At 48.8% G+C, this 27476-nt stretch overlaps 1 protein-coding gene across 1 annotated transcript; it reads right to left on the minus strand.

The window, feature by feature from the left end:
* Positions 1 to 11: 11 nt before the first annotated feature.
* SCNN1G (sodium channel epithelial 1 subunit gamma) lies at positions 12 to 27192 on the minus strand. Its single transcript, XM_041750406.1, has 13 exons — positions 27108 to 27192; positions 21901 to 22248; positions 19655 to 19964; positions 18010 to 18200; positions 16903 to 17006; positions 14056 to 14219; positions 6951 to 7049; positions 5033 to 5150; positions 4420 to 4498; positions 4279 to 4336; positions 4041 to 4102; positions 1817 to 1892; positions 12 to 1519 (listed from the first exon to the last, which is right to left on the minus strand). The coding sequence occupies exons 2-13, from the start codon at positions 22215 to 22217 to the stop codon at positions 1157 to 1159; spliced, it is 1941 nt and encodes a 646-aa protein (XP_041606340.1). The 5' UTR covers positions 22218 to 22248; positions 27108 to 27192; the 3' UTR covers positions 12 to 1156.
* Positions 27193 to 27476: the final 284 nt, after the last annotated feature.

Here is a 27476-nt window from a genome sequence, read left to right on the forward strand (position 1 = left end):
GTGGGCATGGCTGGGTGCCAATAAAACTTTATTTATGGACACTGAAAAATTGAATCATATGTAATTTCCACGAGTCACAGAAGAGTCTTCTGGTCTTTTTAACCACTGAAAAGTGAAATAAAAAAACATTCCTAGGTCTTGAGCAAAAACAGGATCTGGCCTGCGGGTCGCAGTTTGCTATCCCCAACACTCATCTCTGTAGGTGCTTAGAACAGCACCCAGCACAATGTTGCTGGGCTAATATTGAACACCTGTGTGCTCAATACATGTTAGGTATTATCATGTTGGAAGGTGTGAGTATGGAAGTGGTGGACAGTGGTGGTTGGCTTGTTGGGGAGGGGCAGGCCACTGGTGGGGGAGGAAGGGCCTGCCTGGAGGGGAAGAGAGGCTGAGGTGAGTTATCAGATGATCCTTTGTGCCTTGGGCCACCTCTTAACCGGGGTGTCCCTGTGCTTGGGTAAGGGACCCGGAGCACTGGCTTGACTGCCGAGGACATAGCCCCACCTCTGCTCCCAGAGTGAGGACCTCCCATCACACCCCCAGGCATCCCCCATTGCACTCTGCCCCGTACACCCTCTGAGGACCTCGGGCCAGCTCCTTGCCTGAGGGCACAGAGGAGACCTGGCCCCAGTGTCACAAACTGAGTACAGCTGATTCACAGACAGCTCCAGCTCCAGGGCTGGTGCCTTCTGGCTTTGGCACTAGGCAATGGTTGTCCGCCCTTGATACTTCGGGTCATCCCCCTATGTCCCCACCCAGGCTGGAGGAGTGGGTGAAACTCCAGGCTTGGGGCTTTGGGGGAGTCTTTCTCTCTCAGGATCTGGTGATAGCTCTGTCAGGCTTCACTTCTGGCCTTTGTCCGGGCAAGCACCATTTCCTTGGCCCCCATCTCTCTCTGGAGCAGATGTGCGAGGGGTTTGGGCTGCCAAATCTTCAAATCTTTCTCACCCTGGACAGCTGTGAGGGTTGCTGGGCAGGGTCCAATGGATCCCCTGCACACACCGAAGCCCTGTGTTGTTCAAAGCAGACTTTTAGTCAATGTCTCTGAAGAGCCCAGAGGAGGTGCCAAGGGTCCCCCTCCATGTGCAGGAGACAGGGTCTAAGATCTCAGACCGTGGCTGGGGGTCCTAGCTACATCTCTCTTCTCCTCCCGGCCTCAAGACTCAGCTGGTTCCTGGGTATCTGTGAGCTGGTCGGAGAAGGCCCTCTCCAAACGCAAGGTATTGTATCTGGGAGGTGGTGTGCCGGGCACCTGGGTCCCAGGGGCTGGCGGCAGGCGCAATGCGGAGGTGAAAGTGGGCAGGTCATCGTCTATATCAAGGCCCGGGTTGTCTTGGCCCTGAGGGCTGGGGGGAGCATGTCTCCGGGCCCACCACTCCTTGGCCTTCTGCCACTGGCGGCGGGTGATGATAGAGAGGGAGTCAATGAAGAAAACCTCGATGATCTCAATGACACAGACAACAGAGCAGCTCATCCACAGGCCCAGCTGGCCACCAAAGTTGGACAGAAGCATCTCGATCTGCAAGGGAAGTCAAGCCACATCATTAAGAGGGCCCCTCCTTCCGAGTTGGTCTCATGCAGGGACCCCGATTCCTAAGGGAGCCCCTGGCAAGTCTTGGCCCTGAATGGGTTTGGAGGAAGCAGTGGGTGGGCTTCCTGTTCCTTCTTCCCCTGCCTACTCCGATCCCAGGCCTGGCTGGCCTATGGCGGCCCTACCGGCTCAGGTTGGATCGCCAGCATCTGACTCTGCTCCCTGAGGCTTGTCGGATGGGCACATTTGCAGACCCTGGACAGGTGCCAGAAGGAATATACTCACGCTGTTGGCAGGGCTCTCCATGATGGATCTCTGGTTCAGGTCTTTGTAGAATATTAAGAGTTTGGCCAAGTCTGTCCTGCAGAAATTCCAACAGGCGGGGCCAAGGTGAGTCAGGCACCTTTGGGTTCTACCAAATGCCAGCCCTTCTGCCCAACCCCCAGCACAGCCCAAGCCCTGAGCTTCCTGGGGGTCCTGGAACCCAGCCCATGGGGCTCCGTCTGTACCCTAGACCACATCCCCAGCCTGGGTCTGGTTTTTCAGGTCACTCATTCCCCTCAAAACCATTTCCCACTCTCCAGACTAAGTCAGCCCACCCTGCTATATACTCCCCTAGCTCCCTGTTCTTTATTAAGCCCTGACATTGTGATTATTTGATTGCAATCTCAAATATGTACAGGAGACATGCAGGTAATGTAAATGAGTGAGGTAGGCTGGGTATAAGGAAATGATAATGACCATAATAACAGCCAGCATTTATTGGACACTTCCTGTGTTGCCACCAACCATTCCTTTTTTTTTTTTTTAAGGTTTTATTTATTCATGATAGACACACACACAGAGAGAGAGAGAGAGAGGCAGAGACACAGGCAGAGGGAGAAGGAGGCTCTGTGCAAGGAGCCTGACGTGGAACTCCATCCTAGGACTCCAGGATCACGCTCTGGGCTGAAGGCAGGTGCTAAACCGCTGAGCCACCCAGGTATCCCCACCACCAACCATTCTAAATGCCTTATGTGAATTACCTCGTTTAATATTCAAAACAACCCTATGTAGCTATGTTTTAATCATCCCCATTTTATAGATGTGGAAACCAAGACCCCAGTTGGTTAAGTAACTTATCCAAGAATGCACTGCTATTCAGACTTGGATAAATCTGGCTTCAAAGTCTATGCTGTAAGCCACTGTACTAAATTGCCTCCTGATAGAACTGTGGCAAGCTGGAAAGCCCATGCCTATGTCAAAGGGGCAGCTATTACTCAGCTCTTTCGTACTATGCAAGAAGAGAGGTTTGCTATTTCCAGAACTTCTGGGAACCCTGGGTGGCGCAGAGGTTTGGCGCCTGCCTTTGGCCCAGGGCGCGATCCTGGAGACCCGGGATCAAATCCCACGTCGGGCTCCTGGTGCATGGAGCCTGCTTCTCCCTCTGCCTGTGTCTCTGCCTCTCTCTCTCTCTCTCTCTCTCTCTCTCTGTGTGTGACTATCGTAAATTAAAAAAAAAAAAATATTTCCAGAACTTCTGATCTTTTAAGGAAAGCCAGAAGTAACAGATCCCTTTTGTGGAGCTGCATTTGGTCTAGGGGTCACTGCCTTGCATGCGATGCTTGGTTTAATAGTTTGCAATTGCTTGGTCAAAGTCTATTTTAATGACTAGACCATAAGCACATTGGGGGCCGGGATCATGTCTGCTCAGTCATCATGGTATCCCCAGCACTGCACACAGCACCTGGCACCTAGGGGATATTCAATAAATATTGGAGGCTAGTCTGACCTCCACTGGGCGAGGCCCAATGCTGGGCTCTGTGGAGATGGGAATGGCCCAGAGAGATGTGAGGTCCCATGGCAAGTCCCCCATCCTCTCTTACACCTTTGTCTCCATTCCCTGGGGTCCCTGAACTCTGGCCTGGCTTATTTTGGCTAAAGCTCCCTTGGAAGTGAATTTTGGTGTGGACAATTTAGGTGAGATCAGAAGCTGTGGGGCTCAGAGGAGTATTTTTTTCGAACTTGGTCAAGATGTATCAGGAAGCCATGAAACCAACTTCCTAGGCCATGACCAGTACTTTTTAGAAAGCAAAGCAGGATAGGAAATATCAGATCTCAGCCACAGGGATGTTCAAAGTCTTTGTCAACTGATACAGGCACTAATCATTTAGAATGGTGTCATGATCATTGGAATGGACGTAAACAGTTGATTTGGCTCTACTGGTTTGCAGCGTCTGAAGATCGGCCTAAATGCTTTGTACATCATAAGGAAGGGCTGTTACATGAGACTTTTTATCTCATTTATATAATCAATGGAAAACTGTTTTCATACTGTGGGTTATGGTCAAAACGTTTGAGAACTCCAGGCCTAAATCAGGGCCTGGCTCCTGACACGAGCTCAATCAATATTTGTTGAATAAAGAAAGGAATACATGAAAAAGAGAGGGTATGGCAGTGAGGAAGCAGGTGAGGAGGCTGGGGCCCACAGCCAGACGAGGCAGAAGAAACAGGGCGAAGGTCCACTTACTTGTTGAGTTTTTTCTTTATTTGCTGGCCTTGGTCCCAAGTGAGAACAGGCAGCAACCATTTCTGCAATGGAGAAAGAAGGCATGACCTGGGGATGCCTAGTGAGGCCAGGGCCAGGCTGTGGGCCTCCTCTGTGGGCCTCAGCCCCCCACCTGGCCTCCCCTGTGCATCTCCCCTGAGGCTGGAGGACACAGGTAGAGCTGAGGATGTGAGGGCAGAGACGGGCCAGGAGAACTTACCTCGGAAACCACAGATGGCCACTGTGCCAGACTGGTGGTCAGTGTCCACTCCTTGAAGCTAAGGGAGGAAGGGCACAGAGTGAGCGTGGGCAGCCCGACCTGGCCCAGCCCGGTGTATCCCATCCTCCCAGGCCCACTCACCTGCAGGCTTCCCGGCACACCGACTGGCAGCCCAGCTCTTCTCTGACAAAGGCCTGGTGTAGCTCGTAGTAGCAGTACACTGAGGGACAAGGCAGAGGGTGGTGTGAGCTGCAGGGCCACAGCGCCCTTCCTGGGAGTCACCAATGGTGCCCCCAGGGTCTCTTTTGAATGATTTCTCCTCCCATTTTCTACAAACACTGGCTCTCTGGAAACAAATGCTGCTTTGCCATGTTGGGAGACACAATGCTGTGGAGGTCAAGGACATCCGTCGGGGGGTCGGCAGCACTAGCTTGGAGTCTAGCTCTGTTATTCCCTGGCTGTGTGACTTTGGACAAGTTGCTTAACCGTTCTGAACCTCAGTTATCCGTTCTGTGAAAAGGGTACTGTCAACAGTTCCACCTCCTGGAGTTGACAGAGGTGGTCAACCTCTTAGCCCAGGCTGGGGTTCAGCATTAGGTCCTCAAATCAGAAAGTAGAATTCAAGCCAGGCTTGAGGACAGGAGTGAAACTCTGCTTCACATCTCTCTACCACTACCTCCCTCCTGCAAAAGGCCACAGCACAGGCTGGTGCTGCGGCTGAGCTGACGCTCGCCCCTGGCTGGGTCTCACTTACTCCAGTTGGGGTGCTGCTGATAGTTGCAGTAGTTGGCTGTCGGAGGCAGGGGCTGGCTGTACTGGGCACACCCACATTTCTCCACCATCTTTGTCTGGAAGCACGAGTGAAGGCAGATCTGAAAGACGAAGCCCAAGGATTCCCTTAACCTCCTTGCACACGGACGCCAAAGAGCTCCCCTCTCTACACAACCCGCATCCAGAGGATCAGCTTCCCACAGCCACGCTTGGCAGACAGCGTAGATGGGTCCCTCATGGCACAGCTGATTGGGCCAGGGGTGGCCTTGACACCAAAGGGACCAAGGTAAAAAAGTTATGGAGAATTTCGGCTGAGTTGTGGAGAACAGGCTGTGCTGGGGCTGGACCCGGGGCAATCCTTTCCCAATTGCATTTGAGTGCTGACATGGGAGGAGGGGACATTGGAGCAGATGCCAAGAAACAGAGAGAAACATGGTCCCCAACTCTTCTGTTCTCAGGTCCAGTCCCTCAACACTGGATCCTTGGGCATCATAAGCCACCACAATATCCACAAAGCTTGGGCACCTGGGTGGCTCAGTGGTTGAGCATCTGCCTTTGGCTCAAGTTGTGATCCCAGGATCCTGGGATCGAGTCCTGCATCGGGCTCCCTGCAGGGAGCCTATTTCTCCCTCTGCCTATGTCTCTGCCTCTCTCTGTGTCTCTCACGAATAAGTAAATAAGTAAAATCTTAAAAAAATATATCCACAAAGCTTATAGCATGAAAACTCATGGCAATGGCTCCAAATCCCGGTTTGCCATGCCCCAGCTGTGTGACCTCAGCGACTTCCTTAACTTCTCTGATGTACTGGTTTCTTCACCATTGAAATAAGTCTAACAGTACCTACTTCACGAGGTGGTTGTGAGCAGGAAGTGAATTGATATCTGTAAGGTGTTTGAACATGGTAGCCTCTCACTAAATATTAACCAGGCGTGTCTTTCCAACGAACTGACCTTTTTTCTTTTCTCTTGGTCTTGAATTCAGTTTGATTGTATTTTTATTACAAGTGGACAGTCTTTGACCAGCAGTCTCTTCTCACTTAGCGTCCCTACCACCTTCCAGCTCAGCTCTGATGTAAGCTATAGGGGACTCAGGGCATAGGAACACCTGCTCTTTTTACTCTGCCTCGGGTGATTTTCATGAACTCTGAGCTTCCCCGTAGGAGGGGAACTGCAGACTCCCAGAATGTAAGAGAAGGCATAAGGGGATGGCTCTCAAGGGTTGAACACTCAAATGCTTTCAGGGGTCAGTGATACAGGTAGTGCACTAGGGGCTGGTGGGGACTACAGTGAATGAGAACACACGCGTCTTTTAATGGGGCAACTCCACCCACTGTTTATACTGCAGGCATATGGGCCCCCATGTTGCCAGACCTTGTTTTTTAAGAGAGGCTAGAAATCTAGGTTTTTATATGAAAGTCCCTGACTTTTAAACGGCCACCTGGGCCAGAAAAACTAGGTGTGCAGGCTGGAAGGAGCCAGGGAGCTGCCAGTTGGCAGCCCCTGATCCAATCCTCCCTGTGATTGCTGAGGATGACATCACTGGCTCAAGGACATCAGCTAGCGAGGGGCAGGAAGAGGCCCAGAAGCCAGGATCCCAACCGCTCAGCGCATGTCTCTCCCAGACTGCTTCTCTCCCGTCCCTCACTTGCCAAGGCCTATTTAGGGAAGCAGGCCTGTCTCGGCTGTACATTGTGTTCCACCCAAACCTCAATCAATTCGGCTCTCGTTACAGACAGGCTGCAGAAGATTACAAGCCACTGGCATTGTTTGTTCTTGAGGTCTTTGGATGAACCCCAGGAATCATCACCAGAGTTCCTGGTCCCAGACACACCCCAGCCTCCAGATAGCTGTCTCCTGGGTCCAGGCCACAGCCCAGGGCTGAGGGCCCCCTCCGCCCATACCTGGAGGGAGTATGCAGCATTGTAGATATTACTGATTGGCACGTCACTCCCATCCTCCGTGCACTGGCTGTAGGGTTCGCTCAGCTTGAAGGACTCCGTCTGAAATCACAGCAGCACACATTCAGCCCTATCTTGCCCCAGGATCCAGATGGGGACACCCCTGGTAGCTGAGCACTTCGTCATTTAGCAAATATTTACTGAGCACCTACCAGATGCCTGGTACTCTTCTAGGCACTGGGGACTCAACAATGATCAGTATGGACAAGCTCCCTGCTCTCATGCTTACTTTCTAGTGGGGTAGACAGACAATCAAGAGGCAAAGAAATGCATCCGATAAGTGGATAATTAGGGCCAGTGATCAGTGAAACTGGGAAGAGGGACTGGAGGGCTTGGGGGGAGGGGTACAGTCTTTCCAAGAGTGATCAGGGCAGGTGTCTTTGAGAAAGGAACATGTTGGCTCAAAAAGGAATGGCAAGAAAGAGCTGGATTTGCTCAGACGTGGAGGAAGGGGGTAAGGCAAAAGAAGCAGCAAAGGCTGGCGTGGGGTAGAGCCAGGGTGGCTGGAAGGCAGCACGAGAAGGATGGAGACAGAGAGGGAGGCCAAAACCAAATCATGGCAGACTCCATGCTGCGAAATCTGGATTTGGATTTTGAAATGGTAGTAAGCCTTTGGAGAATCCACTGGGAGAGGGCAGGAGGGGAAAAAAGATAAGCAGTGGCTGTGTGCTTCATGAGATCCTCCTTCCAGGGAAGGACCCATTTCCTACCCTCTTGTATTTTGGTCCCAGAAGTTGACTTGGGAAAATTGACTTTCTTGGAGAGGGTCAAGGAATGCCCAATAGAGTAGAATGACGATACCCTGATCAGAGGAGGTGAGAGAATCATAATTCATAGTTCAAAAACCTTCTGAAATAATGTTTCATTGTGGTATACTACATTTGGCTCTGGTTACTATTTGTCACTGCAAATAAACAATCCAGACAAGCCAATTAAAAAAAAAAAAAAAGAATGGGGCACCTGAGTAGCTCAGTGGTTGAGCATCTGCCTTTGGCTCAGGGCGTGATCCTAGGGTCCTGGGATTGAGGCCCACATAAGGCTCCCCACAGGGAGAAGCCACCTGCTTCTCCCTCTGTCGATGTCTCTGCCTCTCTCTTTGTCTATGTCTCTGTCTCTCCATGAATACATAAATAAAACCTTTAAAAAATATAAAAATAAATTTTAAAAAAGTATAATGTCTCCTAAGGGATATGATAACTGAATATAAATTGTGACCAGTTTATAGCCAGTTTTCTTGGGGGGGGGGTTGTATTGTTTTGTTTTGTTTTTTGTTTTTCCTGAGAGTGGGAGAAAAGGGGGAAATCGATGACAGATTTGTGAGAGGAAGAAAATCTTTTTTTTCCTTGAAGAGTGGCCAGATAGACAGAAAGGGGATGGGGGCTGGGGGGAGGGTGGAATCAAGAAGTTTGACCCAGGTAGAAAATGTAGCCAACTCAAGTAGCTGTAATCTCCTTCTGTTTGTATTGTAATCCATCTGCTCTCCATTAGTCTCCCCCAATTAACTGCAGGGACCTTGAGGGCAATGAACAGAGCCCATTTTAAAACATTTAAACAGAAGCAAAGGGAAAAGTAACCACGTGGTCTCCTCTCTTCCCTAGGAGAGGAGCAGATCTGATCCCAGATACACAGACAGAGAGACAGGCAGACAGACATATCCGTACTCATACACTCCCTTGGCCCTGCAATCTCCCCTTCTCGCTAACAATAAAGAGTAAGTATCTTTCTGCATCAGTACAGAATAAACAGACTTACTCCATTCCTCCAATAGCAGGGTGGCTAACAGATTCAGGGTGTCTAGAACATGCCACGGCTGGCTGGGCCCTGGTGTACAAAGATGCTAACAGTGGCTTCTGTGGAGGGCACTTCAACTCAATGCCACCCTCTAAGCTTCCCCCAGGGGCTGGATGCCAGGACCCTGAGATCATGACCTGAGCCAAAGTCAGATGCTTACCTGACTGGGCCACCCAGGTGCCCCTCAGCTCACCTATTTAAAGGTATGAACTGTGCCAGGGAAAAGCCCAGGCAGCAGAATGATGCCCTAGATGGAATTATGGGTGGTTTAACTCTCCTTTTGCTTTTGTTCTGTTTTTTATATTATAATAAATTATAAGATTTATTTGTGTATGGCAAAGTTGATACTTTGAATCAATGGAGGAACAAAAGAATTCCTCAATATATGAAGTGAGGACTACTGTTAACTCTTTGCAGGAAGTAGAGCATTCTATCTCAACTTCACATCCTGCAGAAAAAACATTCTAGTGAATTAAAGTATTAATTGAAATAATAAAATAACTGGAAGGTAACTCAGCTCAGTATCTGATCTCAAGGAAGGAAAATCCTCAATAAGCATAATGACTAAAGAAGAAAACAAAGATTTCGACTATGTAAACATCTGAAGTATTTGCATGTAAAACAGTAGCATAAAGAAAACGAAAAGGAAAGCACAAACCGGGAAAGATACTTGTAATACATATGGCAAATAACTAGTACTCATTATGCTCTTTATGTATGGAAGAGATCAATGTCTCAGAAAGGAGGAAGGTGTCACCAACGCCAAGAAAAATTTTCCTAACCTCTCTTTTAGCTTCAAACTTAATTTTCCTTTCCTTCACATCTCTTCCTAAAAATAAAAAGTACAGTAGCAGCCAATATTTTTGGAACACTTACTACATACGAAGCACTGTTCCAAGTGCTTCACATGAGTCTACTCATTGAATTCTCATCAGCCCATAAAGTCACATTATTATTATCATCCCCATTTCACAGATGAGGTAACTGAGACATTGAGATTATACAACCAAAGTACAAACCTGGGCACTTAATCCCTGTTATGCATATGCTTGCGAAAAGAGGCGTGCTTGTGTTTATAGATTAAAAATGCACAATAGGGTTTGCAATGACAATGAAGTCTCCCCTTTCTCCAAGATCTGGCTCCACACCACCCTGGGTGAGTTGTCTACCCTTGTCCACTTCCTCATCTCCCATTCATGACCAGCTCAACATACTTTGGTTTCTGTTCCGCTCCTTCCACCGAAAACTGCTCTGGCAAAGAATACTGGTGATCTCCCAGAGAGCACCTTTTGTCTTTTATCTTGATTGACCTCTCAGCTGCATTTGGCACTTTTGGCTCACACCTTCCTTGAAACCCTCTTCTTTGATTTATCTGACACCAAATTCTTCCTGGCTTCTACTCCTCATTCTCTGCCTCTATTTCTCCATTTTCCTCCTGCTCAGCCCTTACATATTTACATTCTGTCTCAGGTCTTGGGTGATGGCATTTACTTCCAAGTCTAAAATTATGCTAGATGCCCACCCCTCCACCCCACCTCTGTTTTTCTCCTGAGCTCCAGGTTCATAGCATCTCTGGACCTTCTCACCTGGATTTCCTAAAGGCACAACAGCTTAGGTATGTCCCAAATTGAAGTGGTCATCTTCCCCCACAAACTTATCCCTCCTCTTGCATTCCCTAATTCTGAGCCTGGCACCTCTGTCCACCCCACTATCCCAAGCCAAAACCTAAATATTAATATAATTTCCCTTTCAGTGAAGCCTTTCCTCATTGACCTTGGATGTCAAGCCCTGTTGCTTCCATGCTGGAGTATCTCTCAAATCCATTCACTTATGCTCATCCCCCCAGCCATGGCTTCAGCTAGGAGCCTCATCATTTCTTTCTGGGATTACTGTAAATATGCTGCCTCAAGTATCTTGATTATTCATCTTGGCTACTTTATCATGACTATGCTTCAGCCAAAGAGATTTCTTTCTTTCCTTTTTTTTTTCTTTAAGATTTTATTTATTTATTCATGAGAGACAGAGAGAGAGAGAGAGAGAGAGAGGCAGAGATGTAAGCAGAAGAAGAAACAGGCCCCCTGTGGGGAGACTGATGTGGATTTGATTCCAGGACCCTGAGATCACGACCTGAGCCAAAGGCAGATACTCAACCATTGAGCCACCTAGGCGGCCCCCAGACAGCGATTTCTCAGAAAGTTTTACTGCTTGGTTTAAAATCCTTCCTGTGACCCCTTTGTAATTGCTTTGCCCTTCGTTTGGACAAAACTATTTGCCTGACACTTGTCTTTCAAGACTCTATCACTAGGAAGCCTTCACCAACAGCTGCTCTCTGGGCTCCCAACCATCTGTCCATCCATCCATACATCCATCTGTCCATCCAACGTTATTTGCTGAGCATCTACTATGTCCTAAGAACTGAGCCTGGAAACAAGACAGAGAATGTCTCTGTTCCCATGGGGCTGGGAACTGTGTTGCAAAGCTGTGTTGTCTTAAAGATAAGATCTTTAAAGGCAGGTGTTCTGTTGTATTCATTTCTGAATTTCCAGTGCTTTGGACACACAGTCCCTCACTAAATGAAGGAAAATGTTTTAACCAAGTGATTGTGTCTACCAGCTTCACATGTCTGTCTAGAAAAAAAAATAAACAAATAACAAATAAAGAAGAAAGGAAGGAAGTCTAGTTTGTTTGTACTTATTCTTAGTGACCCCACGCTGACCTCTTATAATCCCTAAGATTACCTTTTGTTGTTCCAAATACTCATAAATCAAAAAGAGAGCTGACTGACCCTGCTCTGTCGCTTTGGTTCTATATGTCTTAAGTTAGGTGTAGCAGAAAACCCACCCATGTCTTTGTTTACCCACCGCTGTTAAAGAAAACATTTTCTTTCTTAACAAGGTGGTGGGTATTTCTAAGCTCAGAGAAGGAAATCAGAGGGTAGAAGGGTAGAAGTCCTGAGTTCTTGCACTTGTCCAACCTCTTGATCCTCATCTCCAGGCCTGCAGACACTGTGAGGGGCTGAAGGGATGGAGAGGGCAAAAAGAGAGGTCATAAAAGTTTTTAAAGGATATAGGATGTACTGCAAGTCCCGAATCATTATTCAGGCTGCAAATAAAACTGCACGGGAAATGTTGGGTGAAAACATTCACTATTCCTATTTGGGAGTTTTGCAATTCTGGGGACTAGAACAATCAATTACCTCGAGCCTTAAGCGATACCCTAAAGTTTTTCCAAGTCATGGTCTCGTAGCTTGGGGCTCAAGGTTATTTGTCGGGGGGAGGAGCAATCCGTATCCACACAGTCCAAGTTGGTACAGGACACTTCTCATGTTGCAACAAATGTCACACTTTGGAACATGTCTCCCGAGAGCACCCGGGTTCCAGGGAACCATCCTGGTTGTTTCTCTTGTCCAGGATTGTCCGTTTGATGGGGCACTGGAGCCACAGATTTCCTCTGGAATGGCACCGTGTCAGTTCATCATCTAGGCTGTTTCAACTTAAATATTGCCTCCTTAGGAAAGCACTCCTTGAACTCCCCCACTTCCCCCCATTAAAAAAAGTAGGTGAGCCATTCCTCTGATATGTTCTCGTGCATCCTGCATTTCTCCTTGCTAGCACTGATGATGATTATAATTAATCATTTGTGCAATTTTTTGGCAGATTCTAAGCTCCGACCAGACAGTGACAGAGTCTTACACTTTGATATGGTCCCAGTGTCCAGCACGTAAAGGTGCTCAGATAATGCTTGTTGAATGGATAAATAATGGATGGATATACTCCCAGTGCTCACTATATCACTTTATAACCCCAAACGAAGCCATCGTTTATGGCTGTGCTAAAGTTTTTGTCATTCTAGGGGTGCCTGGGTGGCTTTGTTGGTTGAGTGTCTGCTCAGGTTGTGATCTCCAGGTCTTGGGATCAAGTCCCACATCAGGCTTCCTGCTCAGCAGGGAGTCTGCTTCTCTCTCTCTCTCTCTCCCTCTCTCTCTCTCTCTTTCTCTTTCCCTCTACCCCAATCCACTGGTTGTTCTCGCTCAAATACATAACTAAAATCTTTTTAAAAATTTTAAAAATAAAGCTTTTGTCATTCTAGCTTTGCTTTTGCTTAGGAAGACACACTGCTTCTCCTCTCCTGTTGAACCACTCAACTTTCTAAAGCTGAGGTTCCTGAGTTTTCTGCCTCTTAGAATAATCACCAGAGTTTGGTAAAAACACGGATCTTGGACACATCCCTCAGAGATTCTGATTCAATGGATCTTAGTCCGATGATCAGTCAGGTTTGGAAACCACTGCTCTGGAGGATAGATTTGCAAGGAATGAAGACAAAAGGTGGAGAGTTACTGGCATAAAAAGACCTCAGTCCTGCAAACAAGAAGATTGCCTAGGTAGTGGAGTGGCTGGGGGCGCACTCCTCCTCACCTTGCCCTTCTGCTTCCATTGGGCATAGTTGACTCAGGGAGCGGACATCTGCAGAGATGTGCTTCTGTTGACAGGTATGAGTGTTTTTGGCACCCAGTGAGGTCAGAGAAGGTCAAAGAGTTGAGGGAGAATAGTTCTTGATAAATGAGGTGAAATTGGTGGAGGTATGATTGGCTAAATAGAGCTCCGATGGCCCAGTGACTTCCCATTAGCCATTAAGGAGTGGTTTATATGCTTCAGATATCTTTCAAGCAGCCCAGAAAGAAAGGTGTTAATCTGCTCTATTTCAAAAAAAAAAAAAAAAAGGACACCTGGGTGGCTCAGTGGTTGAGCATCTGCCTTCAGCCCAGGGCATGATTCTGGAGTCCTGGGATCGAGTCCCATGTCGGGCTCCCTGTGTGGAGCCTGCTTCTCCCTCTGCCTGTGTCTCTCTGTCTCTCTCTGTGTGTCACTCATGAATAAATAAATAAGATCCTAAAAAAAATAATATTTTTTTAAAAATCTGCTCTATTTCCATTAGTGACAAATATAGTTAGTGTCTGATGCACAGGTTCCATAAGTGCTAGTTAGTGTCTGTCTTTGCAACAAGCAAGGTTACTTCAATTCTTTCCCAAAATGCCATCCTGTGTCCTCGCTTGTCCATAGAGAAGATACAGAGACAGCCTTTAGCATAACTGCTGGAATGACCATTGCAGGGACTATTAGCAAACACAGGACGATGCTTCCTTTTGAAACCAACACACTTTTCCATAAGCTGTACCTTATTGTTTATCCTTGAAAAAAAAAAAAAAAAAAAAGCTGTTCTCCTAGCCACCCCTACAGGAATCAGAATATTCTCTTACCAGGTGCATCCCTATGGAGGTGGCCATGGCAGTCTCGATCTCTGTTCCCACGTCCTCGATGAAGGGATATTCGTCCTGCCGATGGACAATCACCTTAGCCCCGGTGGAGGACACCAGGAAGGGGTTGTATTCCTCTTCGTTTATGTACAAGATGACCTGCAGCCCTGGGAGGATACATGGCTACTGTGGTCAAAGGCTCGTTAAACACTCCCTGGTGGTAGCCTACCTCTTCCGCTGCTTTGGGAATCTCAAAACCAAGACATGGGCATTTCCAACAAGTAAATGATGGACAGGGCTAGACTGAGACCTTCGTGGAGAAGGGGATGGTGCAATGGTGCCTGACTTGCTCACTGCCGTGTGCCCCAAAACTGCATCACGGCCACAGTTCTGCTGAGCAATAACTGCTACCTTGCCCCAGACATGCATCTCCACGTGGTCCTTTGACATAGGGAGCTCTGCAGAGCATCCAAAGGGACATGCAGTGCTGTGGCTGCTAAAACCCTTATAGAAAAGCACTAATGCTGTATTTGATCACGGGTCTAACTCCTCTCCACACTCCAGCTCCTACCCCTGCAGGGTGTTCTGCATCCAGCAGCCAGAAGGACCTTTGAAAATTGGAGCTCAGGGGCACCTGGGTGGCACTGTCGGTTGAGCATCCGACTCTTGGTTTTGGCTCAGGTCGTGATCTCAAGGTCATGAGATAGAGCCCTGCGTCAGGGTCTGAACTCAGCATGGCATCTGCTTGAGACTCTCTCCCTCTGCCCCTCTGCCTGTCTCTCTCAAATAAATAAATAAATCTTTTTTAAAAATAAGAAGTATAATAAAATTGGAAATCAGATCAGGTCACTCCCTTGCCTAAAGCCTTTCAGTGGCATCTCATTGGATACATGGGAATTCCGTGGAATAAAATCCATCAACCTGACTATGGCTGTCACATCTACGATGATGCAGCCCTGCCTACATTTCCCCTCCTCATTCCCCTCCCTGTGCTCTCAAGAAGCTCCAGGCACCCTGGACATCTTTCTGTTTCTACAGCACATTGAATTCATTTCCTTCCAGGATTTTCGTACTTGTTAAGTGCCCTACATGCTCTTCTGTGGACCTTACTTTGGATCTTCTCACCCCTAACTAACTCTTCTCAAAGACACTTCATTTGAAAGAAAACCCCCATCCTGACTCCAGTACCCCCTTCCCCTTCACTACCTGACTTTCCTCATAGCCCTCATTAGGATTTATAAGCAGAAAATGTCTACGTGTTTGTTCATTCGTTTGTTATCTGTCCTTCCCCCACTGAATTCAAGCTCCCTGGATGCAGAGATGGCATCTGTTGACCTCAGTATCTCTGACACCTCAAAGAGGACCTGGCATGCAGCAGGTACTCAATAAATGTTTGGTGAATGAGCAAATGAGCAGGGCCGATACGGATTGAAAGAAGAAAACTTTGAGAGTTCATTCTGACTTCTTCCATTTCCTTCCATAAAGGAACCAGAGCACAGAGCAGGTAAGTGATTTGTTCAAGGTCACACAGCACATATGTAGCAGAACCTCATCTGCATATCAAATTGTGTTCAATTTGCTGAGGACTGCAAAAATTCCTCTTGTGGGTAAGCCAGGCCCATCTGTTCCTGCCTTCCAGTAGCTGAACAGCGGTAGTAGGAGTACTGGAGGTCATAATGGTTTTTTTTTTTTTTTAAAGATTTTTATTCTTTCATTCACTCTCACACAGAGAGAGAGGCAGAGACACAGGCAGAGGGAGAAGCAGTCTCCATGCAGGGAGCCCGATGTGGGACTCGATCCCAGGACTCCAGGATCATGCCCTGGGCCAAAGGCAGGCGCCAAACCGCTGAGCCACCCAGGGATCCCCTCATAATGGTATTATTAGTGGTGGTGGTGGTAGTAGTAGTAACTACTAGCATTTATGATGTGTTTCATGTGTGTTGAGGACCGAATTGTGTTTCCCTCCCTCTAAATTCATATATTGAAATCCTACCCCATAATGTGAGATTATGGGAGACAGGGCCTTTAGGGAGGTAATTAAGGTTAAGTGAAGTCATGAGGTGAGCCTCGATCCCATAGGACTGGTGTCCTTAGGAGAATAGGAGATACCAGAGCTCGTTCTCTCTCTCTTTCACTCTCTCTGCCTCCCACAGAGGAAAGCCCAGGTGAAGACACGGCAGAAAGGCAGCCATCTGCAAGCCAGGAAGAAAGGTCTCACAAAAAACCAAATTCACCAGCATCTTGACCCTGGGCCCCTCGCCTCCAGAACAGAACAGAAATATCAGTTTTTTAGGCTACTCAGTCTGTGATATTTTGTTACACAGCCTGAGCAGACCGATACAGTGTGTGCCAGGACTTACTCTAAGCACAATACATATATTAAGTCCCCTCAGTAACCTTACAGCAGACATATGATTACGATTCCCACTTTGTAGATGAAGTGCAGTAACTTGCATGGGGTCACACAGTGAGTGGCAGAGCACGGTTCGGGCTCCAGAATGTGTTATCTTAACCAAGATAAAGGTATATTTGCCTTCCTTGAACTTCTGGGTTCAAGTCCACCTGAAAGCTGCCTGCCCTGCGTTACTCATTCCAGCTACAAGCATAAAGCAGAGTGATTTTCCAGTGATGTCACTGTTGCTCTCTCCCAAAAGTAAAGAGGAGATGTCAACAAGGAAAACAGGCACCAAAAAAAGGAGCTAACATGAATGCTGATGGAAACACTGCAGTCAAAGGGGAAGTGGTGTCCCTGGTTGCTGGCCAGGTGGAGAGATCCCACATTTCTGGAAGGCTGGAGCACCCCAACTGTCCTGCTGCCAGCATGCTCCCTGTTGGTGCAGGCTTCCTTACCATATTCACTGCCCCCCATGGACGTGCTGAGGATAGTCTCATTCTCTCTGTTGTTGAACGTGTAGCAATTCCCATACATTGGATGGTGGAAAAGCGTGAAGTTCCTATGAGGAAGAATACGGGTCAGAAGGAACTTTGGTAGCAACTCCCCTCGTGCCCCTGAGCCTGGTGGCTGGATGGGCAGTGCTTATGGGGCTAAGTCTCTTTTATGGACAATAGACATTAGACATGACTTACTTTCTCCACCTCTCATTTGATAAACCACAAAGCGCTTCCTCATCCAGGCTGACACACATTGATGAAGGTCTATTCTCTGCTTTGTTCCCTCTCTTAATCCTCTCATCTGTCTCCTCCCAACATGGCACTCCTTCTGCCATATGTCTGCCCCAAATTCTTCTACTTGTGAATTTCTTGGCCAGCATGTGATATTTTTCCATCCCAATACAAGGAAATGATCCCCTGAGAAGGAATGCATCACATGTGTCCTTATACTGACTTTAGAACTCAACCCTCAGGCAGACATGATTCCAATTACTCAGCTCCATAAGGACCAATATCCCTACTTATATATAGGGATATGGATATATATATATATATATATGGCTTAGTGTTTAAAAATAATGAAACAAGCCTTTTGGAGAGGCAGAACACTCTAGAATGTCCCTTCACTGCTCAGTCACCACCAGGGCTCTGAGGGTTAACTTACTTAAAGGCAGAAAGGTTTGAGGGATCACCCATCTGTACATAGACCTTTCTTCCTCTCTTTCCCACCTTTCCTTCCTTCCTTCATTCCTTCCTCTGTGCTAGGTCAGTGGTTCTCCATCATCAGTGTGCATGATGGTAGCATGCAAGGTTATAGACATACCATCAACACTCTGTTTTTATTAATAATTTATTCTATGGATACTTTGACTCTATGCCATCTCTATCTTCCTCACTGACTCTAGAGCCTAGTTCCCATGTAAGCTGTTTTCCAAAGGGCAGGGTCAATGAGAAGAGCATCTTTTGCTCACAAGCCCACCAACTGAGCTGCAGGTGCAGGCAAGGGGCTTGGAGCTCCAAGCCCCTCAGTCCTAGGGAGCTAAGACAGCACAATCCCCTCCTCACCTGGCATCGCAAGACACCCCATCAAAGAGGCAAGTGACCAGCAGCTCCTCAGCAGAGTAGCTCATGTTGATTTTCTTCTCCAGGGGGACCTGTGCCATGATGTTCATGTAGTGCAACTTGTACCACTCCTGGATGGCATTGACCCCCGAGCTGAAGGTGTAGAGGGTACAGTGGGATGTGTCATTTGAACACTGTGAATAAGACAAGACAGCAGGCTGAAGCCATTGGCACTACCACTGGCTTTCAGAAGGACGGTAAGGAAGAGGAACTGGGGCTCTAGACCAGACACTCAGGGGGGACAGTAGAGACACCTGAAGCAAGGATGGGCTTCCTCTTACTTCCAGGGGCTGAGAGAGATCAGCCTCAAGGACCAAGAAGGGGCTGAGCGTAGGACAGAGTCTCACTGTCACAACTCCCTATGACTGCTCACCAGTTAAGAAGAAAAACCAGTTTCTTTAGCATCTCCAGATATCCAGGTTATGGTTGATTATGGCAACTGACTTACTACACACCTCTAGCCATTTCCTATTGGCTCAGCAGTCTAGAAATCTGGATGCTTGCCCAGACTCCAACATGATTTCTCTGCAGGATCTTGGCCAAAGCATTATGGCTCCATTATCTCACCTACCAAATGTTGGCTAGAATGCCCATCCTTCCCAACCTCACAGAGTAGTTGGGAGGACTAGCATTTAAAATATATAATAATGAGAGCCTTATAGGGAGACTGTCGTATGTGCCAGACGTTCTCATCACACAGTATGGAAACTCTCAAACGGACATTGAAGGATTGATTTTGCTCTTGAGGATTACGGAGCAGGTATCTCATGAAAACAGCCAGGAAAGGTCTCAACGATTAAGAAAAGGTCATTTTTTCAGAATTTGTAATTGGTGCTCGGAGGTCCCACAATTAGCAAGCTGGGTATAAGACATAGAAGCAGTATCTCATCCTACAGAAGTGTCTGGGGCATGGAGAGGTAGGGTGACTGAATGACTTTGCCCAGGACACTAATGGAATTTGATTTTGGTGAATGGCTGCTTCTTCAGAGCCCCTCAAATGGGACCAGGAAGGAGAGATGAAAAGCCAGGCTCTAGCACCTCACAAAGGCAAGTGCTGAAGGGGACATCAGGTATTTCTGCTATTTCTTATCTATTTTATCCCTTCAGGGTCTGCATCCTAATTTTGCTTTGGTGGAACGTCCTTTCCTCTGTTGGATACAGTCTGATGAGACTGTCTACCATGATGCCTCACCCTCCATTAGCCTTTAGATGATCAAAGCTTGACCAAGACAGGATTTGAATCGCCTTTATGGATGGAATAGTAAAAAGCCTGAAAATAGTTGAAGTTTATTTAATCCAGCAGCCGTATGTGAAATGACTTTCCACCATTTCTTTCCACCTAGATCCCCAATCTTCCCTAATTTCTGTCCTTTGAGAGGTCTCTGTGAGCTTCTGGTCCCTTTCTAAGACATTTTTTTTCCCTGCTGAGTATTACCCAAGTCAGTTTTAGTTACCTGTAGAAAATTCACCCTTAACTGGGTGTATTTCTTTGGGTAGGACCAGAGGGCCAATGGCAAAGCAGAAACTTTCCTGGACCTACCCTCTGCAGCCCATCCCACGCCCCCAGCTGTGAGGACGTGCATCTCACCAGTTGGAATCCCACCACCTCCTTAGATGCGTGGACGTGCATGGCATCCGATGCCTTGTGAATGATGCGCCCGCTGAATTTCCGCTTCCGCCCTGTGAGGAAGTCCCTGGCCTGGCTGGTCTCATCCTGACTGAAAACCATCAGTGGGACCAGTCTGAGGAATTTGGGCCGTGTGCCCTCCCAAGCCGAGCTCCAGGACTCTGCCTCTCGACGTTTTCGAGACGTATTCTCCGGAAAGCCATACAGAGTCTTTAAGGCCACTCTGGTCTCCTGTTCCAAGTCAGCTAGAAGGTCCCGCACCACACTGTACCTGCCAAGGTGGGAAAGAGTCAGGGGAAGGGGAAGCTGGCCCTTCTCCCCCTCTGCTTTCCGTCAGGGCGTTCAGCCTTGGGCCACTTCTCCGCTGCCTGCTTGGCCAAGGAGACTAAGCCCCATCCAAAGTGACTATTGGCTTAAATAAACGGTGACACGCTCCTGCGTGACCCTTGTGTGACTTCTCATGGCTTCATTTCTGCCACTACCATCTGCTTGCTCTCGGGGTGTGTTGGTGAGTTTGCCCCAACCAGCATTTCTGGAGTGGTGACTGTCAGGTGCCTCCCATAAACCAGCCACAGTGAGGACAATTACAGTGCAGACAATAGCTGCTAACTGGAAGTCTGTCCAGGGCACAGGCTCCGTCTCCACCAAGCACACTTGTCCCTGCCCGCTGATTCCCCTTGAATCAGTGCTGGGAGGGAAGATGTATAACTGTCACCTTGACAACCCCTAAGAACACAAAAGAATAATACAGGTGACTGTATGAAGCATAACACCATCTTTAAGTTTTCATAATACAAGTAGTCCTGATCTCCCTCCTAGCTGCCCCCCTCTCTCCTCTCTCTGCCCCTTGCTCTGTGACCAGGTGACACAGCACAGTGGCTGAGTGTATAAATTCCGGAGCCAAACTACCTGGGGTCCAGTTCCCCATCCTGGTTCTGGATTTGTGACCCCAGAAAAATCATCTAAGCCTTTCGTGTCTCAGTTTTCTCATCTGTGAAATAGGATCATTACCAAGATTCAATGTGTTTATCCTGTGTCTGTGTGTGCATAAATATTCACTATTGATTTTTATCAGTGCAATTATATTTGTTAATATTTCACTTCTCGGGATGCCTGGGTGGCTCAGCAGTTGGGTGTCTGCCTTTGGCTCAGGGCGTGATCTGGAGTGCCCGGATCAAGTCCCGCATCGGGCTCTCTGCGGGGAGCCTGCTTCTCCCTCTCCTTGTGTCTCTGCCTGTCTCTGTGTGTCTCTCATGAATGAATAAATAAATTCTTAAAAAATAATAATAATAATATTTCACTTCTCCACTGTAACTCAGTTCTACTAGGACAAAGACTGTTGGGTTGTTTGGTCCTATGCCCCAGACTCTAGCACACTGCCTGATGACTTGTAGGTGCTGAGTAAATTGTTGTGGAACAAGCGATGGATGAAGAGAGGGAGGGAGAGACAGAAAGACTCTGAGATGAAGAATGAGTCAAAGGACTCAGGCGGAGAATGAGTCTTAGACCTGATTCTGATTTTGACCAGTTGGTTTCCTTTGATTATCTTCCTCCCCTGCTCCTCCCTAATCCCCACACCCACACCTGCTCAGACGAATTCGGCCGGATTCTGACCTGCCTCACAGATCAGTTTTCAATAATCCCAAGCAGGACTCCAGTGACCCATTTAGAACAGGCCCTCGGCAGACAATAGGGCAGCACGGAGGGCTGATCCTACCCAGAGCCCAGTGATCTCAATTAGTGGGGCTGGGTTCACTCAGATGAGGGTTTGGGGCAGCTGAGATTCTTCCGGAAGTCAGCTGGGTGTCACTTCTGAGTCAGCCTCCAGCTCACATTTCGGGGAGAGTGAGGATGTAAGCCTACAGAGCTCAGGGGAAATGGCTAAGCTGGGCTGAGCATGCCCGTGCCTGTGTGTGTGCGTGCACACGTGCCCGGGCTGGGGGGCGGCCCTAGTGCATCCCAGGCCCAACCTCCAAGTGCAACTGACCCTCCGCCTCCCCCTCCTATCTGTCCTGAGCTAGTCCAACCTCAAAAATGGCTGATAGGAAACTTGGTACAGATTTAACACCTGGGAGAGAGAGTTTACCAAGATTGGCATCGAATTCAGGTTTGTCACAAGCATGTGTGTGGGCTGGCGCGGGCCACTGTGGAGAGGGCCTTGGGCCTCTGCCCGGCCCCCACAGCCTAGCCCTGCTCCTGCCTCTTACTTGTAAGGGTTGATGTTGCAGATGGTGACAGCAGGAAAATCCAGCTTCTGGAAGTGGACTTTGATGGAGACAGAGACGGTGTAGAAGGAGGCCACGAGGAGCGCACACTGCCAGAAGATAAGGGCCACGGCGGTGAGCGTGAACAGAATCCAGAGCAGGCGACGCAGGCGGCCGCGGGACACCACGATGCGGCGACAGCCGTGCGTGTTGGTGTTCAGGCAGTACCACCGCATTAGCTCTTTGATCGTAGGCGCCTGGGGCCCCCTCACCGGCAGATTCTTCTTGATTTTGGCTTTGATCTTCTCTCCAGGAGCCATGGCGAGGAGGGGACACAGAGGGGCAAGCAAGCTGGAGGGGTGGAGAGGCAAAGCAGGTGAGCTCACACCCCCTCACCGATCAGCTGGCCTTTTCCTGGAGGCCAGACTCTGGGAGACACCAGCCCATGTGCCATCGGAGGCCACCCGCCTTTTTCCCTCTGGGGGCTGGATAGTCCACATTCTGAGGTCCCTGCCCCTTTTGCAGGATATTTGATGTTTTGGCCTTGGCAGCTGCCAAAGGGCTGCCTCCCCCTCTTGCAGCCCCCATGCCCAGCTGTGTGGGGGCGCAGGGTGCGGTTTCACCTGTGAATCACTGGACAGCTTTGAGGAGCCTTTCCTCTGGGTACCTGGAGCAGGAGCCCTCTGCACATCGGCCTCTATACCACTCTTACCACGCTCCCCCATATTTAGAACAGGAGGCCTGTACCTTATGGCTTCCTTCAGCCTGCCCCCTTGGGGCAGCATTCCTATCACACTTGCCCACCCTGGCACCTGGCTCAGTGTCTGGCACTGAGCAAGTGCCCTGCAAATCTTTTCCAGCAGATATAATCTACCAAGAGAATTTCTTGGTAGCCAACTTAGATCCTGTTTGGTCACTCTTGCCATGTTTTCTAGGCTTTTCCCCCCTCTGCTTTTCCTGCAAGTAGAGTTTCTGTTTCATTTCTGTTTAACTTCTCTTTACAGTCAAGCATTCAGTGTTTCTAGAGCACCTTCTAAACAGTAGTCCACAACTATGGGCCACTTAATATTTGCCAGGTGCTGTGCCATATATCGATGATTCTAAGATATCACTAACTAAGGGAATACACTTTGATTAAATAACAGCTTTGTTTGGGGGAAAGTGTTGGAAAGAAAATGACCACATTCATCAGTGTACATGATGCATTTCAATCGCAGACACTACAACATGGAACAACATTCTTTCTAGAGATGAACTATTAGGGGACCCTCGGGTGGCTCAGTGGTTGAGCATCTGTCTTCGGCTCAGGGTGTGATCCCGGGGTCCTGGGATCGAGTCCAACATCGACTGTTGGATCCCCTGTGGGGATCCTGCTTCTCCTCCTGCCTATGTCTTTGCCTCTCTCTGTGTCTCTCATGAATAAACAAAATCTTAAAAAAAAAAGAAATGAACTAATATGTGTATATTGTATATTATATATATTGTATATATATATATTTATAGAGAGAGTCATGGTTATAATATATAAACTTTCACTAGTCTCATAAATATATACAGTCTCTCTCTATATATACATATAATCTACATCTACTTCATTTTGTGTTTCAACAACCACTACTATTAACTTCATATTATAGAGGAGGAGAATGAGCTCAGAGAGGTGGAGTAGAAGACCACACCGCTAGTAAGTGGAGGAACTGGATTGGAATCTTTTTTTTTTAAAGATTTTATTTATTCATAGAGACACACAGAGAAAGAGAGAGAGAGAAAGAGAGAGAGGCAGAGACGCAGGTAGAGGGAGAAGCAGGCTCCATGCAGGGAGCCTGACGCGGGACTCGATCCCAGGTCTCCAGGATCACAACCCCAGCCCAAGGCAGCGCTAAACCATTGAGCCACCGGGGCTGCCCGTATTGGAATCTTTTAACCTTCACCACTGTCGTGTATGCTTTTCAGAGGCCTGGTGTGCTGGATGCTGTCCCTTCCCCAAGGAAGAAGGAAAGAGAAGGGATCCTGAGCTATTTAATTTCCAAACTCTGGAGAGTCAATGTAACCACCCCCCAACAGTATTGAGCCCTGGTAAGGGGGAGGGGAGGTATATGGAAACTCTGCCTCCTATGTTACCATTAGTGACAGAGGCAAAGTAGAGAATACCTTAATCTGTAGTAGGATAGACAGGGTGGTCCCCATGTCCCAGAAGGCCTATGTCTGGGACAAGGACTTTAGTTGGCCCCATCAAGTTCTTCAGGCAGGATTCTGGACTTCAGGAGTTACTTTTTCTCCACTCTGACCCCAAATTGTCCAAATTGGGGGTATTGTCCAAATTGGGGAGCTGGGGCAAAGGTGGGAGGCTTTCAAGGTTATGATGTTAATGGGTTTCAAGTTTATGATGTAAAGGAAATAAGAGTGCTGGGGGTGGAGGGGTCAGTGAGATGTCCAGAGTCAGCCACTCCCTCTGACAGCACCCCCTCCCAGGTGCATATGACCTTACTGGGATGGAGGGAACCTCAACTCTCAAAATTATGCTGTTAGCTGCTTGGCAAGAAGAATGTAACTTATTTTGTTTTGTCATTGAAAATATTTCTCATCCCTACCTCTTCTCTCAGTACAATCCAAAAGCAAAAAAAGTTAACAAGTTTGTTTGTTTGTTTTAAAAACCTGGGTCCAGGGACACACGTGGGTTGCTCGGTCGCTTAAACCTCTTACTTCGGCTCAGGTCCTGAGTTTCGGGCCCTGGGACAGAGCCTCACCTGGCACTCCACACTCAGCGTGAAGTCTACTTGTCCCTCTGTCCTCTCCCCACTGTGTTCTCTCTTAAATAAATAAATAAAATTTATTTAAAAATATTAAAAAAAAAAACCCACCCTGGGTCCAGGTTCAATTTCCTGTCAAATAAAACTGCAACCCAGGGAAGGTTTTCTCCTCTGGGTAATGTTCAGAATCACAGATTCTGGACACTCCTGTCTCTAACTCCTCACTGAAGATAATCCCTGGGGTCCCTGTGCCCCATCAGCTCCTTCTCCAGGACTGACCTTGGCCCCACTGGATCAGCCACGGATGTCACTGAAGACACAAGTGAAAGAAGCAAAACCATCTTGCTCATCACAAAACAGATAAATGTTCACACAAACGAGTGTGTCAACTTCAAAGCAAAGCAAGGTTGTGGTTACTACTAGGTTGTGCTGCTTGATTAAACATGATGCCTTTGAGGAAGAACCTATTGCTGACACAGAGCTCTCACTCTTTAAAGTACTTTACAGGGCAGCCCTGGTGGCTCAGCGGGTTAGTGCCTGCCTTCAGCCCAGGGTGTGATCCTGAAGACCCCGGATAGAGTCCATGTCAGGCTCCCTGCATGGAGCCTGCTTCTCCCTCTGCCTGTGTCTCTGCCTCTCTCTCTATCTCTCTGTTTCTCATGAATAAATAAATAAAATGTTTTTAAAAATATATAAAAAAATAAAGTACTTTACAGGTATTAACTCATTTCATTTCCACAATAGACTTCTGAGGTAGGCATCCTCATTCCCCCCATTATACAAATGAAATGGAGACCCTGATGGGACACCTGGGTGGCTCAGTGGCTGAACATCTGCCTTTGGTTCAGGTCATGATCCCAGGGTCCTAGGATAGAGTCCCACATCAGGCTCCCTGCAGGGAGCCTGCTTCTCCCTCTGCCTATGTCTTGGCCTCTTTCTCTGTGTCTTTCAAAAATAAATAAATAAAATCAGAAAGAAAGAAAGAAAGAAAGAAAGAAAGAAAGAAAGAAAGAAAGAAAGAAAGAAAGAAAGAGGGATGCCCAGGTGGCTCAGTGGTTGAGTGCCTTTGGCTCAGGACATGATCCCAGAGTTCCAGGATCGAGTCCCATGTTGGGCTCCTGCCAGAAGCCTGCTTCTCCCTCTGCCTGTGTCTCTGTCTCTCTCTGTGTCTCTCATGAAGAAAGAAAAAGAAAGAAAGAAAGAAAGAAAGAAAGAAAGAAAGAAAGAAAGAAAGAAAGAGAAAGAGAGAGAGAAAGAAAGAAAGAAAGAAAGAAAGAAAGAAAGAAAGAAAGAAAGAAAGAAAGAAAAAGAAAGAAAGAGAGAAAGGAAGAAAGAAAGGGAGACCCTGAAAAGTTCAGTAGTTTGTCCAAGGTCACACTAGAAAGTGGCTGAGCTGGGATTTGAACTCAGGAGTCCACACTCAACTACTAGCTGTGCTACTCCTCAGATAGTAATAATGACAATAATAGCAAGAGCGGCAATAATAGCGGCTATCGTTTATTGAGCCCTTTCTACTCCCAGCCGCCCTACGCAGCTCTTTTTTACACATTACCTTGTTTAACGCTCACTCTAATTATATGAGGTACTAGTACTGTGCCCATTTCACAGGGGAGGAAACTGAGGTGCAGAGTGATGGCCCAAAGCCACACAGCAAGATTCAAAGGAGTTTTTTCAAAGTGCAGGGCTGGGGATCCCTGGGTGGCTCAGCGGTTTAGCGCCTGCCTTTGGCCCAGGGCGCGATCCTGGAGCCCCGGGATCGAGTCCCGCGTCGGGCTCCCTGCGTGGAGCCTGCTTCTCCCTCCTCCTATGTCTCTGCCTCTCTCTCTCTATGTCTATCATAAATAAATAAATCCTTAAAAAAATAAATAATAAAAAAAAAAAAACAAATTGCAGGGCTGCTCAGGACAGCGACTCCCCCCCTGCGCCCCTGGCTTACCCCTTACCCCGACCTCACCTGGCTTCCAAGCATCAGGCTCTGGGCTCGGGACTGAGCCTCCCCCTCCCCCGCCCCCGACTCCGCCGCCCCGGGCCCGCCCCCACAGGGCGACCGCAGCCGTGCTGGGGCAGAAGCCCGTGTGCGGAATCCAGCGCGACTCAAGTGTTTGCTTCTTTCTGCAACCACAGTCACCCCGGAGGGAAAGGGGAACAGCCGTGGTCAAGCGAGGTCACCGAGGCCCAGGACGGGGCTGCACAGGTGCTGGGCGGAGAGACCAGGCGACGCGCTGCCCCCGACCCTGTTCCCGAGTCGCCCAGACACGCCTGTCGCCCAGCTCCGCGTCCCGGGCAGCTGCCTGGACCCGCACGGACTGGGGAGGCGCCCCAGCATCCCACTCCGGAGGCAGCCCGGGCTGATGCCCGCTCCGCCACCCACCGCGCCGACGCCGCCCGAGAAGCCACGGCCCCGCGGCCGCCCCGGTGCCTGGCGCCCCCCACCGGTGCGACCCGGCCTGGTAGGCTCACCTGGCTCGGTCCCGTGCGCGCGATCCGCGTGCGCTGCGTCCTGCCGCCCGGCCAGCGAGAGCATCCCGCCGCCGCCGCCGCCGCCGCCGCCTCTGGCTCTTGTGGGCCGGACCTGGGCCCCGCCCCTGGAGCCCCGCCCCCCGGGCCTCCCCCACCTGCCCAGGTGTGCTCCGCCGGGGGCCCGGGACGCGCCGGCCGCGACTCCGCAGCGCCCCCTGCTGTACCCTGAGGCCGCCCTGCGCCGCGGTGCGTCCCGCACTGCGCCCCGCCGGGGCCACCCAGCGCCCTGCATTCCCGCACCTTCCACTGGCACTTCACAGCGCCTCCTGCCGCCCTGTTACTGCCCCGCACTGCTCCAGGTGGGCGACC

This window comes from Vulpes lagopus, chromosome 3, assembly GCF_018345385.1.
Source record: "Vulpes lagopus strain Blue_001 chromosome 3, ASM1834538v1, whole genome shotgun sequence".
NCBI classification, from domain to species: domain Eukaryota; kingdom Metazoa; phylum Chordata; class Mammalia; order Carnivora; family Canidae; genus Vulpes; species Vulpes lagopus.